The sequence below is a fragment of the Gouania willdenowi genome, chromosome 15 (genome assembly GCF_900634775.1).
Source record: "Gouania willdenowi chromosome 15, fGouWil2.1, whole genome shotgun sequence".
NCBI classification, from domain to species: domain Eukaryota; kingdom Metazoa; phylum Chordata; class Actinopteri; order Blenniiformes; family Gobiesocidae; genus Gouania; species Gouania willdenowi.
The window spans coordinates 2233507-2255917 of NC_041058.1; the positions used below are offsets into that span (position 1 = coordinate 2233507).

The 22411-nt window shown below is 36.6% G+C and overlaps 1 protein-coding gene across 5 annotated transcripts; it reads right to left on the reverse strand.

The window, feature by feature from the left end:
- Positions 1 to 523: 523 nt before the first annotated feature.
- Positions 524 to 16555, reverse strand: LOC114477086 (aftiphilin-like). 5 transcript variants are annotated; one of them, XM_028469166.1, is made up of 13 exons: positions 16422 to 16555; positions 14661 to 14820; positions 12576 to 13253; positions 11963 to 12229; positions 11121 to 11296; positions 10458 to 10584; positions 10165 to 10221; positions 9910 to 10032; positions 8948 to 9011; positions 4267 to 4353; positions 1832 to 1946; positions 1676 to 1760; positions 524 to 1275 (listed from the first exon to the last, which is right to left on the reverse strand). In XM_028469166.1, the coding sequence occupies exons 3-13, from the start codon at positions 13245 to 13247 to the stop codon at positions 1201 to 1203; spliced, it is 1848 nt and encodes a 615-aa protein (XP_028324967.1). In that variant the 5' UTR covers positions 13248 to 13253; positions 14661 to 14820; positions 16422 to 16555; the 3' UTR covers positions 524 to 1200. The 5 variants fall into 5 exon arrangements, with proteins under 5 accessions (XP_028324967.1, XP_028324965.1, XP_028324968.1 ...); XM_028469164.1 differs by having other exon boundaries at positions 1640 to 1760; XM_028469167.1 differs by having other exon boundaries at positions 524 to 1760.
- Between the last annotated feature and the right edge of the window lie 5856 nt (positions 16556 to 22411).

Here is a 22411-nt window from a genome sequence, read left to right on the forward strand (position 1 = left end):
ATGAAACATATTTTAATAATCGTTAACTACGTATGTGTAGAACTGTACAGTTTTGCGTTAACTTATAAATGAAAATTTTTATAGAATTTCTATGGCAATTGCAATTTCAAAGTCAGTTATCTAAACTCCCTAGTGAGGCGTTCAGGGCACGTCCCTCCGGAAGGAGGCCCCGGGGAAGACCCAGGACACGCTGGAGAGACTATGTCTCTCGGCTGGCCTGGGAACGTCTCGGAGTCCCCCCGGAAGAGCTGGAGGAAGTGGCCGGGGAGAGGGAAGTCTGGGCCTCCCTACTGAGGATGCTGCCCCCACGACCCGGAAACGGCTAAGCGGGAGAAGATGGATGGATGGATGGATTATCTAAACTCAATTACACTTTCATTTTGATTGCAACAGCAACATGTTTTTAAAATTACAATTAGAATTAGAATTATGCCATAATTGTAACTACAGAGTGATACGTACAGTCATGTCAGCATCTCTAAAACACCAGAAAAGATCTCCACTAACACAAGATAAAGTCCATACATTTGTCATTAGTCCATATTGAGAGAAAAGTCGCTAAGAGTGTTCACAAAATACACCGGTAAGGGAAGTTCAGTTTCAGTTTCAAAACGGAGCGAAGAGAGGATTCTACATACTGCAGCTTTAAGAGGAGCCAAAAACAAACAAACAAACACTCAATTGTGTAATTCTTCAGGTGAAAATGTGTAGGTTGAAGCAAAACTTATTTACACACACCTATCCCATCACAACAAAACAAAACAAGGTTCTCTACATAAGATCACACTCACACAAACAATAATTTAACTTACTGTACATTACTTTTTTCACAATATACATTCTGCACAAGTTTTATATATGCAGTTTATACATTCACATCAAACATATATACATAGGTACACATGAATGTACATGACATGTACATAATATTGATATTATACTATTATCAGATCCCACGCTTCATTTCACGTCGCTCCTGGCGTGTCAGGCTAACACAGAACCCTTCGCTAATGTCGCTCACGTGAGATTGTGTAAGAAACAGTCTCACAGTTTTGATTCTTCTTCTGTCGCGTTCCCTCATGTCGTCCTCACGCTCCTGTGTTAGCATCTCCCCTGGGTCGGTGGTTGGTGGAGTCAGGTCCTGACCTGAGACCTGATCAGAGCTTGAATCTTCTTCAGTTCTTTCAGTCTCTGCTGTAACTACAGTAGGATTTTTGATGCCGTCAGCGTCAGTTGAGGAATGGCTGGTGATGAAGGGCTTGAATGTTGAAAAAGCTGAAATTTTCAATAGAAATTAATGGGAAAGAAAACATTTAATAAGTGAAAAAGTTTAAAAGTTACAAATGATAAAAGTACAAGCATAAATCTCTGGAACTTTCTGAACTTCTTTGGTGTAGGAGGAGTTAACGACGACGGAAGAAATAACGAATAACACTAGTGAGGATGCCTCCTGCATGCTCACTAATTAAAAGTCATATACATGCAAATGACATTGTATTAATAATTCATTTTAATTTGTCGGAAGGTCCAATAGAGTCCATTTTTAAAATAATTGGATTTTTCTTGTAATTATTTCATGGTTCAGGCTTTTTCTACATGTTGATGTTCAAACTGTGGTGAAGGATCAGGTCTTTATTACAGGTGGAGGACGCAGGACGCTGGGGAACATCAGCACCTTGGCCTTCATGAAGGACAGATTAGGAAGTTCTGTGATGACTTTAACAGCTTCAACGCTCACATCTTCATCCTGAGGAGACTTCCTGTTGGACAACATGAGAAAAACACATTTCATTTATATATTTTTTCACTGTTGTAGTTACTGTCAGATTACTTCTCTGATATGCAGGTTTTCTGGGCGGTGGACATCAGGCGGTCTAAGGTGTCCTCTGAATCATCTCTGGAATCTTTTTTACTGGTGCTCAACTCAAACAGCTCAGGGTCCACTCCTTTACAGTAGAGAGTTACACAGATGATTAAAAACACACTTTCTGCAAAACACATCCACAAAAACATTGAATTTACATGCAAATCAGTGTCTATACGCACTCATCTAAAGTTAATTTAAAAGTAGTTATTTCCCAACAATAGGTCACACTGAAACATAGGTCAACGTTCAGAATATTTCCCACGGTGGGGAACACATTGGACATGTTTACTGGTGTTTTGGTGCAAGTTGTAACACAATGACTGACATCTGCACACTAACAGCTAACACTCAGATATAGGCCGTGTTGTAAATGTCACACTGTGTACGATACACTACAAACTCAATGAGTATATACTGTCTACTATATACTATAGTATGTTTAGGATGAAGAGCGTTCCCACTGAAGTATACTTCCAAGTTTCCCAAGATGCATTTGGAACCTACGGCGTTAAAAACCTGAATCACACTGAGGCTAAATATCTCTGTTGATTCTCCACCTTTACTTTGAAAGTTCTGAAAACATTTGAAGTTAGAAAGTGACCAAGTAGAATATCAACATGTGCTCATTAGATCCATAAAACTCACGTAAACACATTTCATAGAGTTTAAGAGACAAAGCTTCCTGTTAACTTCAAAATAAGAGCCCTATTTACAAAAGAGCTAAAAAAAAAAAAAAAACTAATGGAAGACAAGAAGAGATGCTTTTATTATGAAAAGTTTGAAGCTGGTCCCAGGACCATTTTACGTTCAGCTCCCAATGCATCATGGGACGGTTGAGTGAGGCTGCGTCCAAATATTCCCTCCTATCTCCTTTCCTATCTACTTTTCCATAACCTCGTAGATGACGTCACGGGGTTAAGGAAAGGTGTTAGGAGAGGAGTTAGGAAAAGGCCGTCATGTTTGTTTTGTCAATCAGACACACTTCCACTAGGTGACGTAATAATCTGACAACCACAAAGGTTAGTGATGTCTGAAAAAACTACACATTTACAACACTTTCAACTGATTAAAGGTTTGAATGTAAATCAAAGGAAAAGAGGCTACCAGGCTACGAGGAACTAAAATGAAACTAAAAGAAAGTCACATGGAGAATGGTTGATCACACTCACTAATATGAATTATGTTGAATAAAATGTTTTTTATCATGGCCACCACTTAAACACTTCCGGGGGTGAAAGAACAGTGGATAGGAAAGGAGATAGGAGGAACTATTCGGACGCAGCCATTCCCTCCCATCTCCTTTCCTATCCACTTTTCCTTGACCCCCGCAAGTGTTTAAGTGGTGGCCATGATAAGGAGCGTTCCAATTCTCTAAAAGCTGAGGAAAGGAGGCTCAATGTTTCCTTTATAACCACCTTTAGACTAGGAAACACTGATGCATCCTTTACCAAAGGAGACCACATAATTCTGACCCACAATTCCTTGCGGCAACATTTAAAAAAACAAGCACACCCGAGCGCTCACGGAAACTCACGACGACCGACAAGTAACGAAGATCATATAAGTTACCAATGTAATAATATGCCTTGAACAACTTTAAATAATCTAAAACCCATATTTTATGATATGTAAGTCATATTATAACTGACATAAAACAGACACTCTGGTTCTAGAAAACGGGATCGGAGACATTTTTATCCACATTATGTTTTATTCAACATAATTAATATTAGTGAGTGTGAGCAACCATTCTCAATGTGACGTTCTTTTAGTTTCACTTTAGTTCCTCGTAGTCTGGAAGTTTCTTTTCCTTTCATTTACATTCAAACCTTGTGATTTTTGAGATTAAATCAGAGGAAAGTGGAATAAATGTGCTTTTAGTCCATTTTCAGAAATTTGCAGTTGAAGTGCGTCTGATTGTCAAAACAAACGTGATGGCCTCTTCATAACTCTTCTCCTGAACCCCATGACGTCATCCACAAAGTCAAGGAAAAGTGGATAGGAAAGGAGATAGGAGGGACTATTCAGACGGAGCCATTGACTAGTGTGCCCACCGTGAATACTTGTGTCACCACATAGTATACATCCTGGACCAGGTTTTTCATACAATCTAATGAGAACGCACTACAGTACATACTGAGTATGAGTACGGTAGTACGTTAGTGTAACATTTACAACACAGATTTAATTTAAAACACATATTTAACTCAAACAGGTGTTGCCAAATTATTCAATCCCAAATAATCCATTTGAAGGCGCCCCAAACTCTGTATACTTGTTCCATTTCCCTCCAGAGTCCTGGTTTTTAAGAGGATGACCTTCAGTTTTTAACATTAAACAAATTCTGAACTACTTCTCAGTTGAAGATGACTTATTTCTGTGCAGGTTTAAATGCTGACCTGGGGGAGGAGTGATGCTGCGGCTGCTACTGGATAAAGCTCCGCCTCCTTCAGAACCAAAGTAATCCAGGTTGAGATCAGAGCAGCCTGGAGGAGAGTGGAAAGAGTTCTTTTCCTCTTCTTTGGAAACACTGAGCAGCACAAAGCTTTCACTCCTTTAGATCCCCTCCATCCAAGTTCTCGTCAATCAAACCCCAAACTCACATTTATGTTGACCAAACAAAGAAGGAAGAACATTTACCATCTACAATATGTGGAACGCAAAGATATGTCTTCAAGTTTCCTCCTCCTTCACATGGAAATATACACAACATGACAGCATGTGATAGGAATGTGAAACGGCCGCAGCACAGACCGTCAGAAAAAGCCCTGAAAGATGTGGAGGTGATGGAAAAGATGCACAAAACGACAAGAAAGAGGCAAAAACAACTTAAAAAAAACACTGAAGGGACAAAATGACAGTAATCTTACGAAAGACAAGAAAAACACCCAAAAGAACAACAAAAAGCACAGAATTTCACAGAAAAAACACCAAAAATGTACATCAAAACACACAAAATTACAAAGAAAATACAGAAAATTACAACAAAAACAACGTTAAAAATGTTTAAACAAAAATACATTAAATGAATGACACAAAAAAAACCTACTACAAAGTCACACACAAAAAAGTAGGAGAGATACAAAACAACACCAATAAGACACAAACACGAAGACTTTTGTTAAAAAAAAAAAAAAAATGAAACGGACGCAAACAAAACTACAGAAAGTGATTAAAAACACACAAAATCCCACTAAAAATACAAAACAATTACAAAACACACAATTCCACAGAAAATACACAAAATTATAACAAAACACACAAAATTCCACAGAAAATACACAAAATTATAACAAAACACACAAAATTCCAAAGAAAATACACAAAATTATAACAAAACACACAAAATTCCAAAGAAAATACACATGCAAACATCAGAAACACAAAAAAATCAGCCAAAAAACAACTGGAGTTGGAAAAACATTTCCATCCATCAACATGAGGGTGTTTGGATGTGGATGAACTGAGGGGTGTTCCATAAAGGAGGGTTAAACTCTGAGTCTATCATAAACTCTGGGTCAACATACCCACAATGGTAAACTCTGGGTATATGATTCCATTACAGCTGGTATGAAGTCAGTCAATCAACCCTGAGTATGTAAACCTTGGGTTACTGACGTGCGCACACGCGGTAAAAAGCTATCATCAATGGATCGACGGTTAGATGAACTACCATGGCAACCACCCGGAAGAGCCACCGTTTGAAGAATATGAGCCTGTTCTAAAGTGACAATAGTGGCTTAAATCACCTGTGATTAGTCGCGCTTTTTGGTCACTTCATCACTTTATAGCTTCAGTGACGTGACGAGTGGTGAATAATATGAATAAAATGTGTTTGAGGAGGCGTGTCAGCAGCATAGGATGGCTGCATAAAGAGTCCTCCTGTTACACTGGATATAAAGACAGTGGCTGCTGCTTCATATCACATCAATTATATTGATTTTTAATGTAATATTGTCGCCAGAGTCATCTCAGCATCCAAAAAAAAGACTGAAGCGGGACGTGAACCCGTGACCTATCGCTTCCCAAGAGCACTGCACCATCATAACTTCAAGTATGAAACACCAATCGAGCCTCAAAATTGTCATCTCCTCCTTTACATTCTTCACAGGTTTGTGTCTTTCCTACAGACGTCAGTAGATGTTTTAATGCAGATCAACCACACAGTGACGTCTGTGGTGTGTACATTACAGTGTACACTAAAGTGTTCAGAAACGGTGGGCAGAGGGTTTCTTTGATAAAACCTGCCAGCGTACAGGTTTAGTTCACAGACAATGTTTCCATGGTAACATACTCAGAGAAGAACATACCTCGCATTTAGGAATGTGATACTAAGTTTCCCTCATTTGAGTCTGAACATACTCAGATTCTGAACATAACCTGCTTTATGGAACACCCCTCAGATCTATTCTTTATACGTCTGTAAACTTTGCAGTGGAGGAGAAACAAAGGAGAGCAAAGTCCAAATAAAGCAGAGAGAAACAACAGATTTATTCAGTATTTACAGTGATTTCACAGGTTGTTCTATTGCAGCTCTGAGCAGTAATCATTCCTGACGAAGATGAAGATATTTAAACACCACGGGTTTCACACATTTCCTCTAGAAATGTTAAGCACTTTATGGATATTTGGCTCCTGGAAAAGGCACAAACTCAGAGAAACAGACTCAGATCACAGTTTAGTTCCAAACTGAGGAAGAAGAAACAGAAAAAAAGAGTTTTTCTTTTTTCATCTGTGCTGTTGAAATACTGACATAATGAGAAACTAAAACAACATTTAAACAAACAACTGATTCAATCTCTGTAACGACTTGTGTTCATTTTGTGTAATTTTACTATATTTGTCATACTGTGTGTCTTTTTGTTCTTTTGTATATTTTTCAGTTGTTCTTGTTTAATTTAGTTGCTTTGTATACTTTTGTTGTTTTCATATACTTTTCTGTTAATTTGGGCATTTTTGTCGTTTAGCATATTTTTGTATTATTTTTGTTGTGTATTTGTGTTATTTTTGTTATAGTTTTGTATAATTATCTGTTATTTTTGTGTATTTCTGTAGTCATCGTGGGCCTTTTTAGTGTCATTTTGTTGTCACTTCATGTATTTATGTCATATTGTTTTTGTTGTCATTTCGTGTCTTCTTTTGTTGTTTAGTATATGTTCCTGTTATTCTTGTTTAATTTTGTATACTTTTGTTGTCGTTTTGTATATTTTAGCGCATTTTTGTTGCCGTTTCCTGTATTTTTTGTTGTGTATATTTAAGTGTTCTTTTTGTCTTTCTTGTGTGTTTTTAGAGGCATTTTGTGTAATTTCACTATAGCTTTTGCGTATTTATTGTTTTGTATGCTTTTGTTTCTATTTTCATTAATTCATGCTTGAAGCTAAATTCAATCACTTATATTTTTGCCTTTCTATTTTATTTGACTTTTTTCACTGTTTTGCTATAAAAAAAAATATTATTTGCGAAAAACAAGACAAAATATTAGACAAACGATGTAAAAAATGTATTACTATTTTATCTAAAAAAACTATTTTAGGACTGCTAATTTAATTAATGCATTAAATAAAGTAAGCAACGATGAATTAGATAGGAAATGATAGGTAGGAAACAAAAGTGTGAAAAATGAATCAGATTTTCAGTGATTTTTTCCTCTAAATAAGTCAATGAAGTGATAAATACTGGTATGTCATGTTTAGTTGATCCTCAGGGAGAATCAGAAGTTTGACTTTAAGACTTTTGTTTGATTGTGAAGCTTCTTCTTCTTTGGATTCAATCCAAACACATGCAGCACAAACATGTGACCTAAGGTGCAGCAGCGAGTGCCTTAAATCCGTGTACCCTTCGTTCTTTAATAAATCCATTAATCAAAATAATAAATAACAAATAAACAAACAGTGTGGTTATTTTGTTTTACTGACTTACAACCAAAACAGAAATAAAGAAAAATAAAAAAATCAGACAAGCAGCGTTTGGAAACTATACACAAGAGCTTCGTATTTTAAGCTCACCACACAGAGGGTACACACAGGGGGGCGGACTTTTACACCTTGACCAAAAAAAAAGAGCAACGCATAAGTTACATTGATGAACTGGTGAATTGAAATGTTATTAATACATAAATAAATTTAAAAAAAAGGATGTTACGAAAAGCACACACACGATATGTGATTAAAGGAGTGTGTAATGACTCTACTTGTGCTTCTCGTTTCTAGTGATCAACATCTATGTGTGAATAAACAAAGAACAAAAGGTACACGGATTGCTTTACTCTCTTCCTGCTTCTATTTTATCAAACACCTGATCATCATGCAATCATTAACTGTTGTTTCCATGATGCAGCCCATCCATCCATCCATCATTTCTTCAGCACAAATAATAACAAAGGTTTCAGCATCGTGTATTATCTTTCCTGAGGAGAGTAAAAACACTATTTAATACGTCAGCATGCTGGAGATTCAAATTTTTGCAACTTTTTTGTTGAATTCCAAGAAGAAAACATACAACTATTAACAGTTTGAGCCAAAAACAAAAAAAAAACACTCTAAAGAAAAGCTAAGTGCTAAAATACTGTTAGAAGTGAGAATAAATGCTGCTCGGCTTAATAAATAAAATCAAAAAGTGCTCAAATTAGAGAAGTTTAAGGAAACAAAAGTTAATCTTTTAGCAGCTGTAACTGAGATACACACGCGCACACGCAAAAAAGTGTAATATTAGGCCAGTCTGCAGCTAATAACAGAAACTAATGCTTTGCATAGAAAGGGAGAAGATCTGATAATGAGGAGAAATAAAGAGAGTTCAGGCTCATCAAAGTCTGGTTTTCTACACGATTCTAACAAACAGGAAATAAATACTGACAAAGTCATGGCGACATGATACAGAGAGAAGAGAGAGCGAGAAACATCATCTAAGGAATTCATCTGTTATTTAAAGTCCACATGTTTCATATAAACCCAGTTATTTGAGTGTGTGTGTGTGTGTGTGTGTGTGCGTGTGTGTGTGTGTGTGTGTGTGTGTGTGTGTGTGTAGCTGGTTGTGTAGTCTACTTCCAGCCCCAGAAGTGTGGCGCTCTGCGTGGGGACGTACCGTCCTGAGCGCTGCTAAGGCCACGGCGGCTCCAGTCCAAAGGGCTGGATGGAAGCTCCTCCCCCTGCAAAACATCACCAAGCATTTAGGATTTGAAACTCAAATATATAAATATATGAAGTGCTTTAACCCAATCCCACCACCAGGTGTCAGTGTTTCACACCAAACACAAGAGGAAAATATTGTGTATTTCTGTAGTCATCGTGTGCCTTTTTAGTGAAAAAAATAATTTTGGATTATTTTATTATTTGTTTAAGCCTTTGTTGTCATTTTCTATATTACTTTTGGGCATTTTTGTCATTTATGTTATTGCTTTGTGTATTTTTGTTGTCCTTTTTTAATATTTTTGCATTACTTTTGTTGTAGTTTTGTATATTTATCTGTTATTTTTGTGTATTTCTGTAGTCATTGTGTAATTTTTTAGTGTAATTTTGTGTATTTTTACCAAAGCATTGTGTTTTTACATCATTTTGTGTGTTTTTACATCATTTTGTGTGTTTTTTGTTGTTTAGTATATTTTCCTGTTATTCTTGTTTAATTTTGTATACTTTCCTGCATTTTTTGTCATGTATATTTATGCGTTCTTTTTGTAGTCATTTTGTGTAATTTTACTATTGCTTTTGTGTATTTATTGTTGTTTTGTATATTTTTCTGTTACTTTTGTGCATGTTTTTTGCTGTTTCCTGTATTTTTTTTGTCATTTTGTAAGTTTGTGTTATTTTGTTGTCATTTTGTGTAATTCTGTTTTTTTTTTCTGTCAATTTATGTGTTTTTAGAGTTTTTTTGCATTTACTTTGGGAGCCACACAAAATCAGACTGAGGGCCACTTGCTCGTGTGAGGCTTAAACTAACCATGACAGACAAAATTAGTTATTGTTTTTTTCTGCTTCTTTCTGTTTCCTTTTTACTTATTAATTTGCTTACAATCAAAGAGTGTTTGAGGGTTAAAGTGATGCCTTTACCTGCATGGAGTGTGTGGAAGGGCCCGGTTGGTCCTTCGGTGCTGAAGGTGTGCGTGTGGAGACGTTTGTGCGTATGGGGGAACACACGGCGCTCACTGCGTCTTTGGTCGGCTCCAGCAAACCCTGACCAAGCAAAAACACACTTTTTAAATACATAATTATTTCCTATTTCATAACAATATTCCCAAATGTAAGTTTGAGGGAAAGTTGAGCTTTTCCACTGGATCAGGATCAGCTTGAAGGAAGCACACTCACCAAACTGGAGGCAAAGGCAGGCACGGCCACCGGCTGCTTGGTTTTACCCACAAACACCTGCAATGAAATGAGAATTCACTGTTGTTTTAATGCCAGCATTTAGGGACTTTGATCACAGAAAAATATAAAAAATCTGTATTGTTTTTGTTTAACTTTCCATGTTGAAAAATTAAGAAAATTGCAGTTTATTTTGGTTTTAGGAGTTCAAACACTTCAAACCATTTGTCAGGAGAAAATATACAAGTTAAAAAAAAAAAAGCTAAACACACATTGTTAGTAAGTGTAAGACTCACGATGTTAGTGGTGTCCACTCCGAGGGAGCGTAGCAGGGTCATGTTGACTCTAGAACCCCCCCACTGGAAACGAAGGCCGACAGCACCCAGAGAGTCCGAGTGTCTCCACAGCATCTCCTGCTGCATCCTGTAGGGGGCGATGGAGAGAAAACAGTAGGATGTTAGAGCTGCAGAGACATGGGAGAGTCATTCTACGACTGCGTCCTAATATTATCCAAATATTCCCTCCTATCTCCTTTCCTTTCTAATCCACTTTTACTTAACCCCATGGATGACATCACGGGGTTAAGGGAAGGTGTTAGGAGAGGACTTAGTAAAAGGTGATCACGGTTCTTTTGACAATCAGACGCACTTCCACTATAGTGCAGCAGATTCATTGCATATTTCAAGAGAATCGTTGACTTTGGTATAAAAGCATGAAATTTGGCACAGATACTCTAAGTACCACTATTTTGGAAAAAGGCGTTGGCCACTCAAAAATCCAATATGGCGGCCATTTTTCAAAATGGGCCATACTAGGTGTCAGCGGAAAGGTCTGAATACTGTATGTGCATCCCCCTGGGCAGAGTCAGAACTGCGCCTGCTAGAGGCAAAACACTCAATCGCGGTGCAAAAAACAGCTTATTTAGTCAAAAGTCTGGCACCAGCCCCCGCAATGTTCACCTCTGAGCACCACTAAGCGCCTCCCCTTCCTCTGTCTCCTCTTCCTCAGAGCGACGCTGGCTGTGTAACAAAGCCTCCAGGCTCAGGAGCTCCTCCTCCTCCTCCTCCTCGGCTGGTAAAAGGATTTCAGGAAAACTGGACTCCAGGAGCTGCTGCACACGGAACGACTGGGAGGACTGGAACACAGAGGGAACCTTTGTTTTAAAGCAGGGATTCACCACGAGGGGACAATAGTTTGTAAATGCAAGGTTTGTTTCAAAAGTAAACACCAATTTACCAATAAAAAAACACCTGACAAACGACGAAGTGACAAAGGTAGAAGAACAATAAAAGGAACAAACCAATAATCTCAAAACTACCGACAGTGTATGTACAAGTGGATGAACTATGATAACGTGCAGAATATTTATCGAACTAGGAATAAAATATACCGAACTCGCACAAAAGATGGATTTGGAGACTTTGTTTTAGGGGAAAACACACAAAGGCAGCGGCTGCTCAAGGTTGAGTGTCCGACTGATGAAAGAACAGAAAAATAGATAAAAATCTGCAAAATTATACACAAAAACGATAAACAAACAATATATTACAATTTTTATCAAAACAACAAACATATTTTTTTAAAAACACAAAACAGCAGCAAAATTATACAAACATGATTATAAGAAAACATAATTACACAAAAATAATAATAAAAATACAAAAAATAGGAACAGAAGGACAACAAAAATACCTGTTGTGTGGATAAGTAGGTGATATTTGCATCTATGCTATGATTGTGATCAGCCGGTGACTCCTTCACGTCACTTCCTGTCACAGGAACAGGAAACATTGATTCTTACCTCACAGCGGCTCGTCTTCCAGCCCTCGTACTGTCGTTCCTCCTCTTCCTCACCAGTGTGCAGGCTGCTGATTGGCTCCTTTAACTGGCTCCAACTCTGTCCTCCCACATTAGGTTGGCTCTGCTTCTTAAACTCCGCCCACCAACCCTCGCCCCCTTCCGTGTGCACGGGGGACGCTGAGCAGAAGTCTGCGAAGCTGTCGCTGGGCGGGAGGTTCCCCAGATTGAGCGCACACGGCTCCGCCCCCACAGTGTCAACGTCTGATTTCTGACATTAAAAAAGAGACAAAATTACACAAAAAATATTCAAAAAAACAAAAAGTTATACAAACATGATGAAAAGAAAACATGAAAAACAGACCAAACCCCCCAAGCAAAATTATACAAAAAAGCTGAACAAAAAATGAATAAAAAATTATTCTAAAAGAAGACAAAAAACTGCAAAATTACATGAACGTGACAAGGGAACATGAAATATAGACAAAAAAAAAAAATCCCAGCAGAATTACACAAAACAATTCAAAAAATAATATACAAAACAACGGAAATTTCTTTTTATAAAAACAGAATGACAAGAAAACATGCAAAATAGACAAAAAAAACAGTAAAATTACAGAAAAATGATGTTGTCGGTCTGAGTGATGGAGGTTTGGATCATCTTCATCATCATCAGTGGCGTCCCAATCTGTGGGGCCGTCCTGGGAATCCAGGGATGAAACGTTGGGTTGTGATACGTCGGCAGAGAATGAAGTACCACCTGATACATTCTCTGTCTCCTTATTGGACGGAGAGCTCAGATCTCCAACAGGTTCCCCCTGAGATGATTCCACAGTGTCTGATCCGGGTCGCCCTGACTCCTCCACACAGTCCACGCCCCCTTCACCCCCTGGACTTTTCCTGTCCCACTGCTCTGTGTGAACCGTAGGAGAGAACCCACAGCACCAGGGATGTCCGCTCTGTCCCGTGAACGCCGTGAAATCAGCGAACCCGCTCTCCTCCTTAAAGCCGTTGGTGAGCTGCACAGAGGATTCAGGAGCCCCCACGTCCCCCCCATCCTGGTCCGTCTCCAGGTTCACTGAGGATTCAGGCTGGGAGCGTTTAACAGCAGGGCTGGAGCTGCCTGGAGTCGGCTCTGAGCTGAGGTCACAGGGCGACGCGTCTGCAACAGAGAAGTTGCCAAACTCCTCGTCCTCCTCTGATCTGACGTCTCCATCAGCGTCAGCTTCACCCAGAGGAGGAAAAGAAGGAGGAGGAGAGGAGGAGGAAGGTGGGATGTCACGCTCCATGGGCACCTGAGGGAACAGGAACAAAGAAAAGAAAGTTATTTGATTTTCATTTTAAAATACAAAAATTAAGAGAGAAATTCAAGGATTTTTTTCTTTAGAAAGGGTCAAGGAGGGATAAACAAACATTTAACTTGTTTTTTCATATTGTGCGACAGGAAGTTTGTGTTTTCAAAGTAAGAGTGTGTTTGAGGATGGTAGAAACACAGAAACACAGCACGTCTTCATACATGCTCTTACTTTGAAATGGCAACCTCCAGCTACACAATATTTAAGCCTGACTCTTCCTCGAACATTTTGAGGAAAAAAATACAGCTTAGCTTTTCTTAAGACTTGTACCTTAAAGGGATCCACCATTGTTTTTACAAATGTGACTGTGAAATGTACTTATTTGTAGATCTATGTCTAACAAAACACATTATTATGCACCGTATTCATGTAAAGGTCTTTTAAAGATGGGACTATTTCACAGGTTTAGAAACTGTGTTCCTCCATCTTGAAATCACGTGATTGATGATGTCACACGGCCCCACTGCCTGTAAACATTGTTTTCTATTGGAGTGAAACATTCAGCCTGATTTTTAGATCATTTAGAAGCTTTTTCAGTCAAAACAACTTGTGCTGCTTTTGGTTGTTCTAAAAAAAAAATCAGAAAAAGTTAAAAGTGTCGATGTGAAATTGTTTAGTTTACCGAAAAAGGATAAAAAACATCACAGACTGTTGAAGACACACAAACCCTGAGGATAGAAGTCCTTCAACAGTCCGTCATTTCCTCGCTAACTTCAGCCACCAGAGCGTGTCAGCGCACTGTTTAAGGGAGAGTAAAGGTCCCTTAGGAGAGCTCTTCTTCTCTGCTTCACACTACAAAACTGCAGAGTTGGAACTGTCGCTTACAGCGGTCATAGATTATTTTTTGGGTCACAACTGTTTTTCTCCTCTTTCAGTAAACAAAGGAGGTTTACGTCGACATTTTTAACTTTTCCTCATTATTTAGAGCAACCAAGTTGTCATTGTGACTGAAAAAGATGCTAAATGATTAAAAAATTCTGCTAAATGATCTAAAAATCATGTTGAATGCTTCACTCCAATAGAAAACAATGGCATGTTTACAGGCAGTGGGGCCGTGTGACATTATCAATCACATGATTTCAAGATGGAGGAACACAGGCTCTAAAACTGTAAAATAGTCCTATTTTCAAAAGCTAATAAAACAAATATGGTGCATAATAATGTGTTTTCTTAGGCATAGATCTACTAATAAAGTACATTTCAAAGATTTTATGCCACATTTGTAAAAACAGTGGAGGATCCCTTTAAAAAGGACACTAAATCCTTCCGATTGGACCTTTCTGCACACCTTTCACACAGTTGAAGCTACAAACTGAGCTAACCTGGACTTCCTCTGATTGTTTTTACCTGATAAACATCTGGTAGATGTTTACATAGCTTGACCTCTCCTCAGTGCTGACATGAAGGTAGAAAAAAACAAGTGCCCACAGGTATCACCAATCAGGAAACCGATACAGGAAACATAATCCTCCTCCTCCACCGTGTTGTTACTCAGAGGAACAGTCCACTACACACACACACACACACACACACACACACACACACACACACACACACACACACACACACACACACACACACACACACACACACACACACACACACACACACACACACACACACACGTATCAGCAACAAATTGTACAGTTCCTGCCATAAGAAAAGAGAACCTGTGGCACTTGAGATTGATTTAAAGTGCATTACAAATAAAATGTATTATTATTATTATTATTATTATTATTATTATTATTCATGTAAAATTAAACCGTACGTTTAATAAAATACCAGTATAATTGCATTTGTCAATTTTCATTAACCGGGTAAACAAACATTACATTAAAAACAAAATATAAGCTTGAATATTGTTGTCTTACTGCAGCAAATAACTTCTACAATCCTAAAAAGGTGCTACTGGGTGGTATGGATCCACTGGTTTACTGCGTAACAAACTGATGATTGAAATTGGTAGTTGAATACATTTAAAAAATGTCACACATTTACAAAATAAAATGCACAGTGAGCTTTATGTCATCCGTACGAAGCGCCCCCTCATTGGTCATTTTAGGTGACGTGACTTAAAGTTCCGTCAGTTTTATTTTAGCTCATATTTATTTTTTAGCTAACCCGCTAACCCTTTTATTTTAGCCCTAACCATATCCCTAACGCAGGAAATACCCTAAAACGTTAATATTTTTCGACTATGTATTTTTGAAGGTGGAATTTGTCGTGTTAAATATGTTAAAAGGAAAAAAAACATTTATGACAAAAGCGGGATTCAAACCCACGGCAGCGGAAGGAAGAATTCTTGAGGCATTAGGCCACTCAGCCATCCTGGCATAGTAAAAACACACAGGAACATTATGCTTATGTAGTAAAGATCCGGAAAGCGTACGTTTCCGTGTCAATAGTTCCAGGGTCTATGGATACGCTTCCATATGAATAGACAATTCGTACAAAAAAATTACACAAAACAGGCAAAAAATTTTCTCGAAAAACACAAAATTATACAAACACGATTACAATAAAACATGAAAAATAGACCAAAAAAAAAAAGAAAAGCAAACAAAAAATTCCTAAAAAACACAAAAAATGCATAAAACAATGGCAATTTGGCCTATTTTATCTTATTAACCTTATATTAATACTTTTAACTGTCGTATTATATATTTGTGGCTTGTGTTTACAATATCATATAAACAAATGTAACCAACAAAACTTATAAAACTAATACTTTTTAAGGAGTCGGAAGTAGGGCATCTCTTAGCATGGCAACCACAATATCCGTTACACCCTAGCAGGACAGGTGAATACCATAACAGGGGCGAGTTTATCAACATAAACAGACCGCTTACAGTCCACAGTGTCTCTAAATGTTATTTAATGGAGAGTTGTATCTTTTTGAAGTTAAATAATACACGTTTAATGTGATAAAATGAGTCATCATTAGCGGCTCAACCCGCATTAACAACCCAGTGATTAGCTAACGCCTCCTTCTGCTAGCTAATATAGCCACCCTTTAAAGGCAGCTTCCCGTTATTAACAACCATAACTGACACGATATTTAGCATTTCTACAATGACACATTAATATATGTTTGTAATTACTTACAAAAACTCATTCGCGTTGTCTTTTTGTCTGACTTTGAGCCTCGTTTTCCATCACATCTCCTCATAATTCCCGATTGGAGAATGTGACGTCAGGAAAGTCTCACTCTGCCCTTTTTACTGAGGATGTTTTTGTGTTGGAAAAAGCTGAGGAGGAGCCGATGATGCTTTCCTAGGAGTGGGACGTCAGTGTTATATAAGCGATCTTTGATTGCTTTCCTGTTTGACAATTAATTTCTGCTTTTATGGCACAAAAAAGTTCCTTTAACGTCTTAGAATAAGATAGAATAAAATATGTTTTTTAAAAATAGTAAATTAAATAATATTATTAAATAAACTAAATATTTAGCTATTAATTAATTAATGATTGTAAAATGAAATAAAATAATAATAATAATAATTGTTCAAAACACAACACAACATTTTACAGTCAAGATCTGATGATTTAGTATTGTCTAATCTCACTAATTCACGCTTAAATTTCATTTTACAAAATGTGCACGTCCATCAACTTGAAAGATGAGGTCCTCTGTTTAAAGCAGGGGTTCTCAACCTTGGGGCCAGGACCCCATTTGAGGTCGTCATGCCTTCAAGAAACAAAGAATATTTTTTGAAGAATTTGAGCCTATTTTTTTGTTTTTGCTCTATTTTCATTACTTTTTTGCCATATTTTTTGCTCCTTTTAATGCATTTTTCTACATTTCTGCCATTTCTGACACTTCTGCATTAAATTTCAACACCTTTTCTGCACATTTTCCCCACTTTCTGACATTTTCAGCACTTATTATAAACCCTTCCCACCACTTTTGCCACATATGTTGACCCATTATTGTCACTTTTAACATCTTTTCACCATATTTCATGCTTATTTTTGCCAATTTAACCACATTCACCATTTGTCATGCCCATGATTTTCAAGTTTAAACTAATTGTTCCAATATTGACACTTTGAACCCTTTTTACCACTTTTTCTGTCGGTTTTTGCCCACTCTAATTTGCAACTTTGAACCAATTTTTTGTGGTTTTTAAAATCCCATTTCACCATCTTTTTCTACCATTTCTATATAAAGAAAGTTCACTTGAATCTATTTCTTATCTCATAGAAAAACGATGATTGAAAGTGGATTTAAAAACAATTAACTCAGAAAAAAGGTTGCAAACTGTCCAGAACAGAAAGGTTTTTCTTTTTTTGGAGGGAAACAAACCTTTTCCCACAAAACTTTGATATCAAACAATAATCATGCATTTTTATGATTTGTATCTGTTTTATGTAGAGCTTAATTGTTTCATTGCTTTAATACTTAGTATTTACATTTTTTTTATCGCACTATAACACCGTTTGCATCAAAAACAGCAACATTTCCTAATTCCCGAATTGCACTACTTTAGTATTTGTGAAATAACAGTTGGAGAAAGTTTGCATGTCTTACAAATCTGTGCTGTGACGTCTAATGTGACGAGTCAGATAAATATTCCCTCTGATGTGTGAGTAAATATGTTTCCTAATATTAACATTAACATTAACAGATGTTTCTGCTTTAGGACAAGTTTTACTGCCTGGACTCATTGGACCCAGTTTACAGTTAGAGAGGATGTTCCTGTTTTGTGTTTACAGAGGGTGTGTGTGTGTGTGTGTGTGTGTGTGTGTGTGTGTGTGTGTGTGTGTGTGTGTGTGTGTGTGTGTGTGTGTGTGTGTTACACCTGAATGTTTATCATGTAAAGCACGTTTAATTCCCTACACCAGAGGCCACAAAGATGTGATCGTCTGATCCCAGGGTCACATGATCAACATTTATGTTAGCATTTAGAATGATAACCAATGTGAGCATTAATACAGGAAACAACAAAGGGTTTTGTCTTTGTAATACTTTTATGTGGGTTTTCTTAGTGTTTTAAGACATTTTGTGTGTTTTTGAATTTATTTTGTCTAACTTTTGTTGCCTTTTTGTGTGTTTTTTGCGTTATTACGTGTGTTTTTGTTATACTTTTTGTGTTATTGTTGTCTTTTTGTGGACATTTTGTGCACAAAGTACTGTTTCTGGAGTTTTGTGTGTTATGTTGGGTTTCATATAACTTCCAACTTCATGAATTTTGTCTTGGGGGCCGCACAAAATTAGACCGAGGGCCACATACAGCCCATGGGCCGCCAGTTGCTTATGTCTGCACTACACAAATACATTTGCCAGGACAAGGTTTTTTGTGGCGGGAGAATCCAGAGAAAAACCCAAGCAGGCACCGAGAGAACATGCAAATTAAACAGCAAAACTACTTATAACTCCTGTCATTCAAAACAAGGGTCACATGATTAACATTTATGTTAGCATTTAGAAAAATGACCAATCTGAGCATTAACACTTTCATGTTGGGTTTTCATGTGTTTAATTCATTTTGTCATTTTTTTTGTCAATATGGTGAATTTTTGTTGCCTTTTTGTGTGTTTTTGTCATTTTTTGTGTGTTTTTGTTGTATTCCTGTGTATTTTTCTGTCATTTTGTGCATTTTGAGTCTTTGAAGTGGTTTTGTGTACTCTGACTTTTTTGGGTTATTGTAAATCTGATTTAATAAGACTTAGGTAATACGCAGGTTTTTGAATTGATGGAACTAAACCTAAAATCTCATTATTAGTCACTGAGGGACCTTTAACTGTAAAGCCTGCTTTTCAGCGCCAGAGGCAAATTTAAGAGTGTTTTTATTGGCTGTTCATTAAATGTATAGTGCACACGTAAATAAACCAGATTATAAAACACCCAACACATAACGAAGTGTGAAGTCATGTTCCACAGCAGAGGCAACCTACGTATGTTCTACTTTATTTCCATGAATAAACCTTTTAAGTTAAAGAATCTCTCAGCAGTTTGTTCACGAGGACAGATTCAAGCCTGAGGAACTTTTCATCCATTCAACGTCAGTGTTCAGAAGTGTTTTCATTCAAGAAGAACAGGAGAACATGTTGCTGTTTTCCATACGCACTTCGTCTGTGGACGTCTGGAGACGTTTAACGTTTCCCGTAGGACGGACAAACCTCGCTTTCTTCTCTTGCAACACAAAGAGCTTGTTGTTGTGTATTTGTGTGTGTGTTTGTGTATGTGTGTTCCTTTCAGCTGTACGCAGGCAGTAAACCACACACACATTTTCCACAAGCCTCTGAGTTGTATCCCTGAGCTCCCATAAACAAAATGTTACGCAAACGGGAATCGAACAGAAAGAACAAAACAGAACATGTTAAAATTCCAACCCTGACCTGATAGTGAACGTATAAAGATAAATTATCGCCATTGAACTTGACTTGTTTAAATATTTCCTTTACTTTTACCGTGGTGTACCTCAAGGATCCGTCTCAGGCCCAGTTCCCTTCACTATCTATTTTTACTCCTACTGCGATACCTAAGAGTCATATCTATAACAAAGATGACCAATCTGAGCATTAATGCATGAAAAGAAGTGTTTTTGTTGTCATTTTGTTTACGTTTGTCTCATTTTGTGTGCGCGATTGTTGTTTTTTTGTGTGGTTTTGAGGTTATTTTGCAGATTTTTATGATTGTTTGAGACATTTTTCTGTCATGTTGCATGTTTTTGCTGTCATTATTTATAATTTTCTCTCTTTTTATGCGTTGGTAGTTATTTTGTTTATTTCTGGGGTTATTTATTGTTTTCTTTGTCATTTTGGGGTTTTTCTCTCATTTAGTGTTCACTTGTTTTGGATCGTTTAGTGTTTTGTTTTGTTGTTTTTCTGTTTGTTTTTGAGCTTGTTTTTGATTGTTGGGCATTTTCTGTCATTTTGCGTATTTGTCCTGTCATTATTCAGATTTTTTTTTTCTCATTCTCAATAATTCCAACAACAGAAAGAAAAATACACATAATGGCAAACAACAAAAACACAAAATGACAGTAAAACCGAAATGTGACAAATAAACACAAAATGACAGTAAAAAGACACAAAATGAGAGGAAAACATACAGAATGACAAAAAAAAACAGACAAAAAACTAAATTATACAAAGTAACACTAAATCAAAACACAAACGACATTAAAAAAAAAAAATGCAAAATGACACTAAAAACACTCACAATGACAAAAAAATACAAAAGAATAACAATAAAAACACACAAAATTAGAAAAAATACACAAAATTATAGTAAAAACACAAAATAGAAAGGCATAGAATGCCAACAAAATTGCACAAAATGACAGAAAAATACACAAAATGACAGAAAAATGCACAAAATGTCTACTAAACTACACAAAATGATAACAGACACACTAAACAACCAATAGTAGGTCACAATGTATATCTCGGTTTGTGTGTTTGTATTGTCATTTTGTGTTTTTATTATCATTTTGTGTATTCTTTCTCATCATTTAGTGTCTTTTTGTTGCCATTTTCTGTATGTTTTCTCATTGTGAGTGTTTTTTGGTGTCACTGTGTGTTTTAGTTGTTTGTCATTTTGTGTATTTTCTCATTTTTTGAGCGTTGTTGGAATCATTAAGTATTGTAAATCTCATTTTGGCGTTTCTTTGTTGTTTGTGTGTATTTTTATTGTCATTTTGCATTTTTTTTTAACATTCATTTTGTGTTTTTGTCTAATTTTTCCTTTTTTTTGAGCGTTGTTGGAATAATTGAGTAATATATCTCTCATTTTGGTACTTTTTTGTTGTGGGTTTTTATGGTCATTTTGAATGTTTTTTTCTCAATTTGTGTAATTTTGTAAATTTTCTCCTATTTTGTGTTTTTATTGTCATTTAGTGTGTTTTTTTATATCATTTTGCGTGTTTTAAGTCTTATTTTGCATTTTGAGTCTTTTTTTATACTTTTTTGTATTTTACTCTCATTGCGAGTGTTTTTTTAGTGTCATTTTGTGCTAGTGTCACTGTGTTTTAGTCGTTTGTCATTTTGTGTATTTTTCTGTCATTTTTTGAGCGTTGCTGGAATCATTGAGGATTGTACATCTCATTTTGGTGTTTCTCTTTTATTGTCATGTTGTCAGTTTATTTACTCATGCGTGCTTTTGCTGTCATTTTGTGTATTTTTCTTTCATTGTACATGTTTCTTAGTGTCTTTTTGCATTTTTTTTTTTACATTTGTTTTAGTTTTTTTTATTTTTGTCTAATTTTACTTTTCTTTTTTGAGTGTTGTTGGAATCATTGAGTACTACATCTCTTGATTTAGTGTTTTTTGTTGTTTTTGGTATAATTTAGTGTTTTTGTTCACGTTTTGTGCATTTTTGACGTCATCTTGTATATTTTTCTGTCATTTCTGCCCATGTCTGCTCTATAAATAAAACAAAAATGTAAAATTTATGATAAAATGGAAAATTCTCTTGATATTAAATGTTGCAGATGGGAAAAAAGTCCATGTTTTCTGACATCATAAAGCAGTAATACATGTTTTTGGAGTAATGTGTTGGTTTCCCTCTCCTGCTGTAATATGTAGATGATACCACTAGATGACAGAAGATGATGCTGAGTTCAGGGTCATCCAGTAAAGTCGAGCTCCAGAGGATGTGACGTTTCTCCTAAATAAGGTCTTTACTTTAGCATTAGTTTTAACATCAATTATTAGTATTAATCTTCTGGTGAAAAACATGGCTTATAGTTTCAGTGCTTTTGCATGAGTCAGCCTGTGCAACTCCCTCTACCCGAGCACGTATACGTACAAAAAAGACAAACGTCCTGTTTTCTACTTTGATTGTTTTGCTGCAGCTTTCAGTGAAAACTCCAGGAATGTGTTGGAAAGTCACTTTGGCAAAGTTTTTCGGAGCAAACTCAAGAAATCACAGGAAGAATGAAGTAAAAACACTTCTTTGCATCTACGGAACGCCAAATCCCACAATGCATTGCAACAAACGTTTCTAACAATGTCAATGGGGATGAAAAAAAACTTTAATTTTAACCTTTAACGTCTTGGATTTATTAATCCTAAAGTTTTGAGACTTTAGGTTGGTTCTTCTTCTGTTGCACAATTCTTCTTCACAGAGTAAATGGTGAAGCAACACT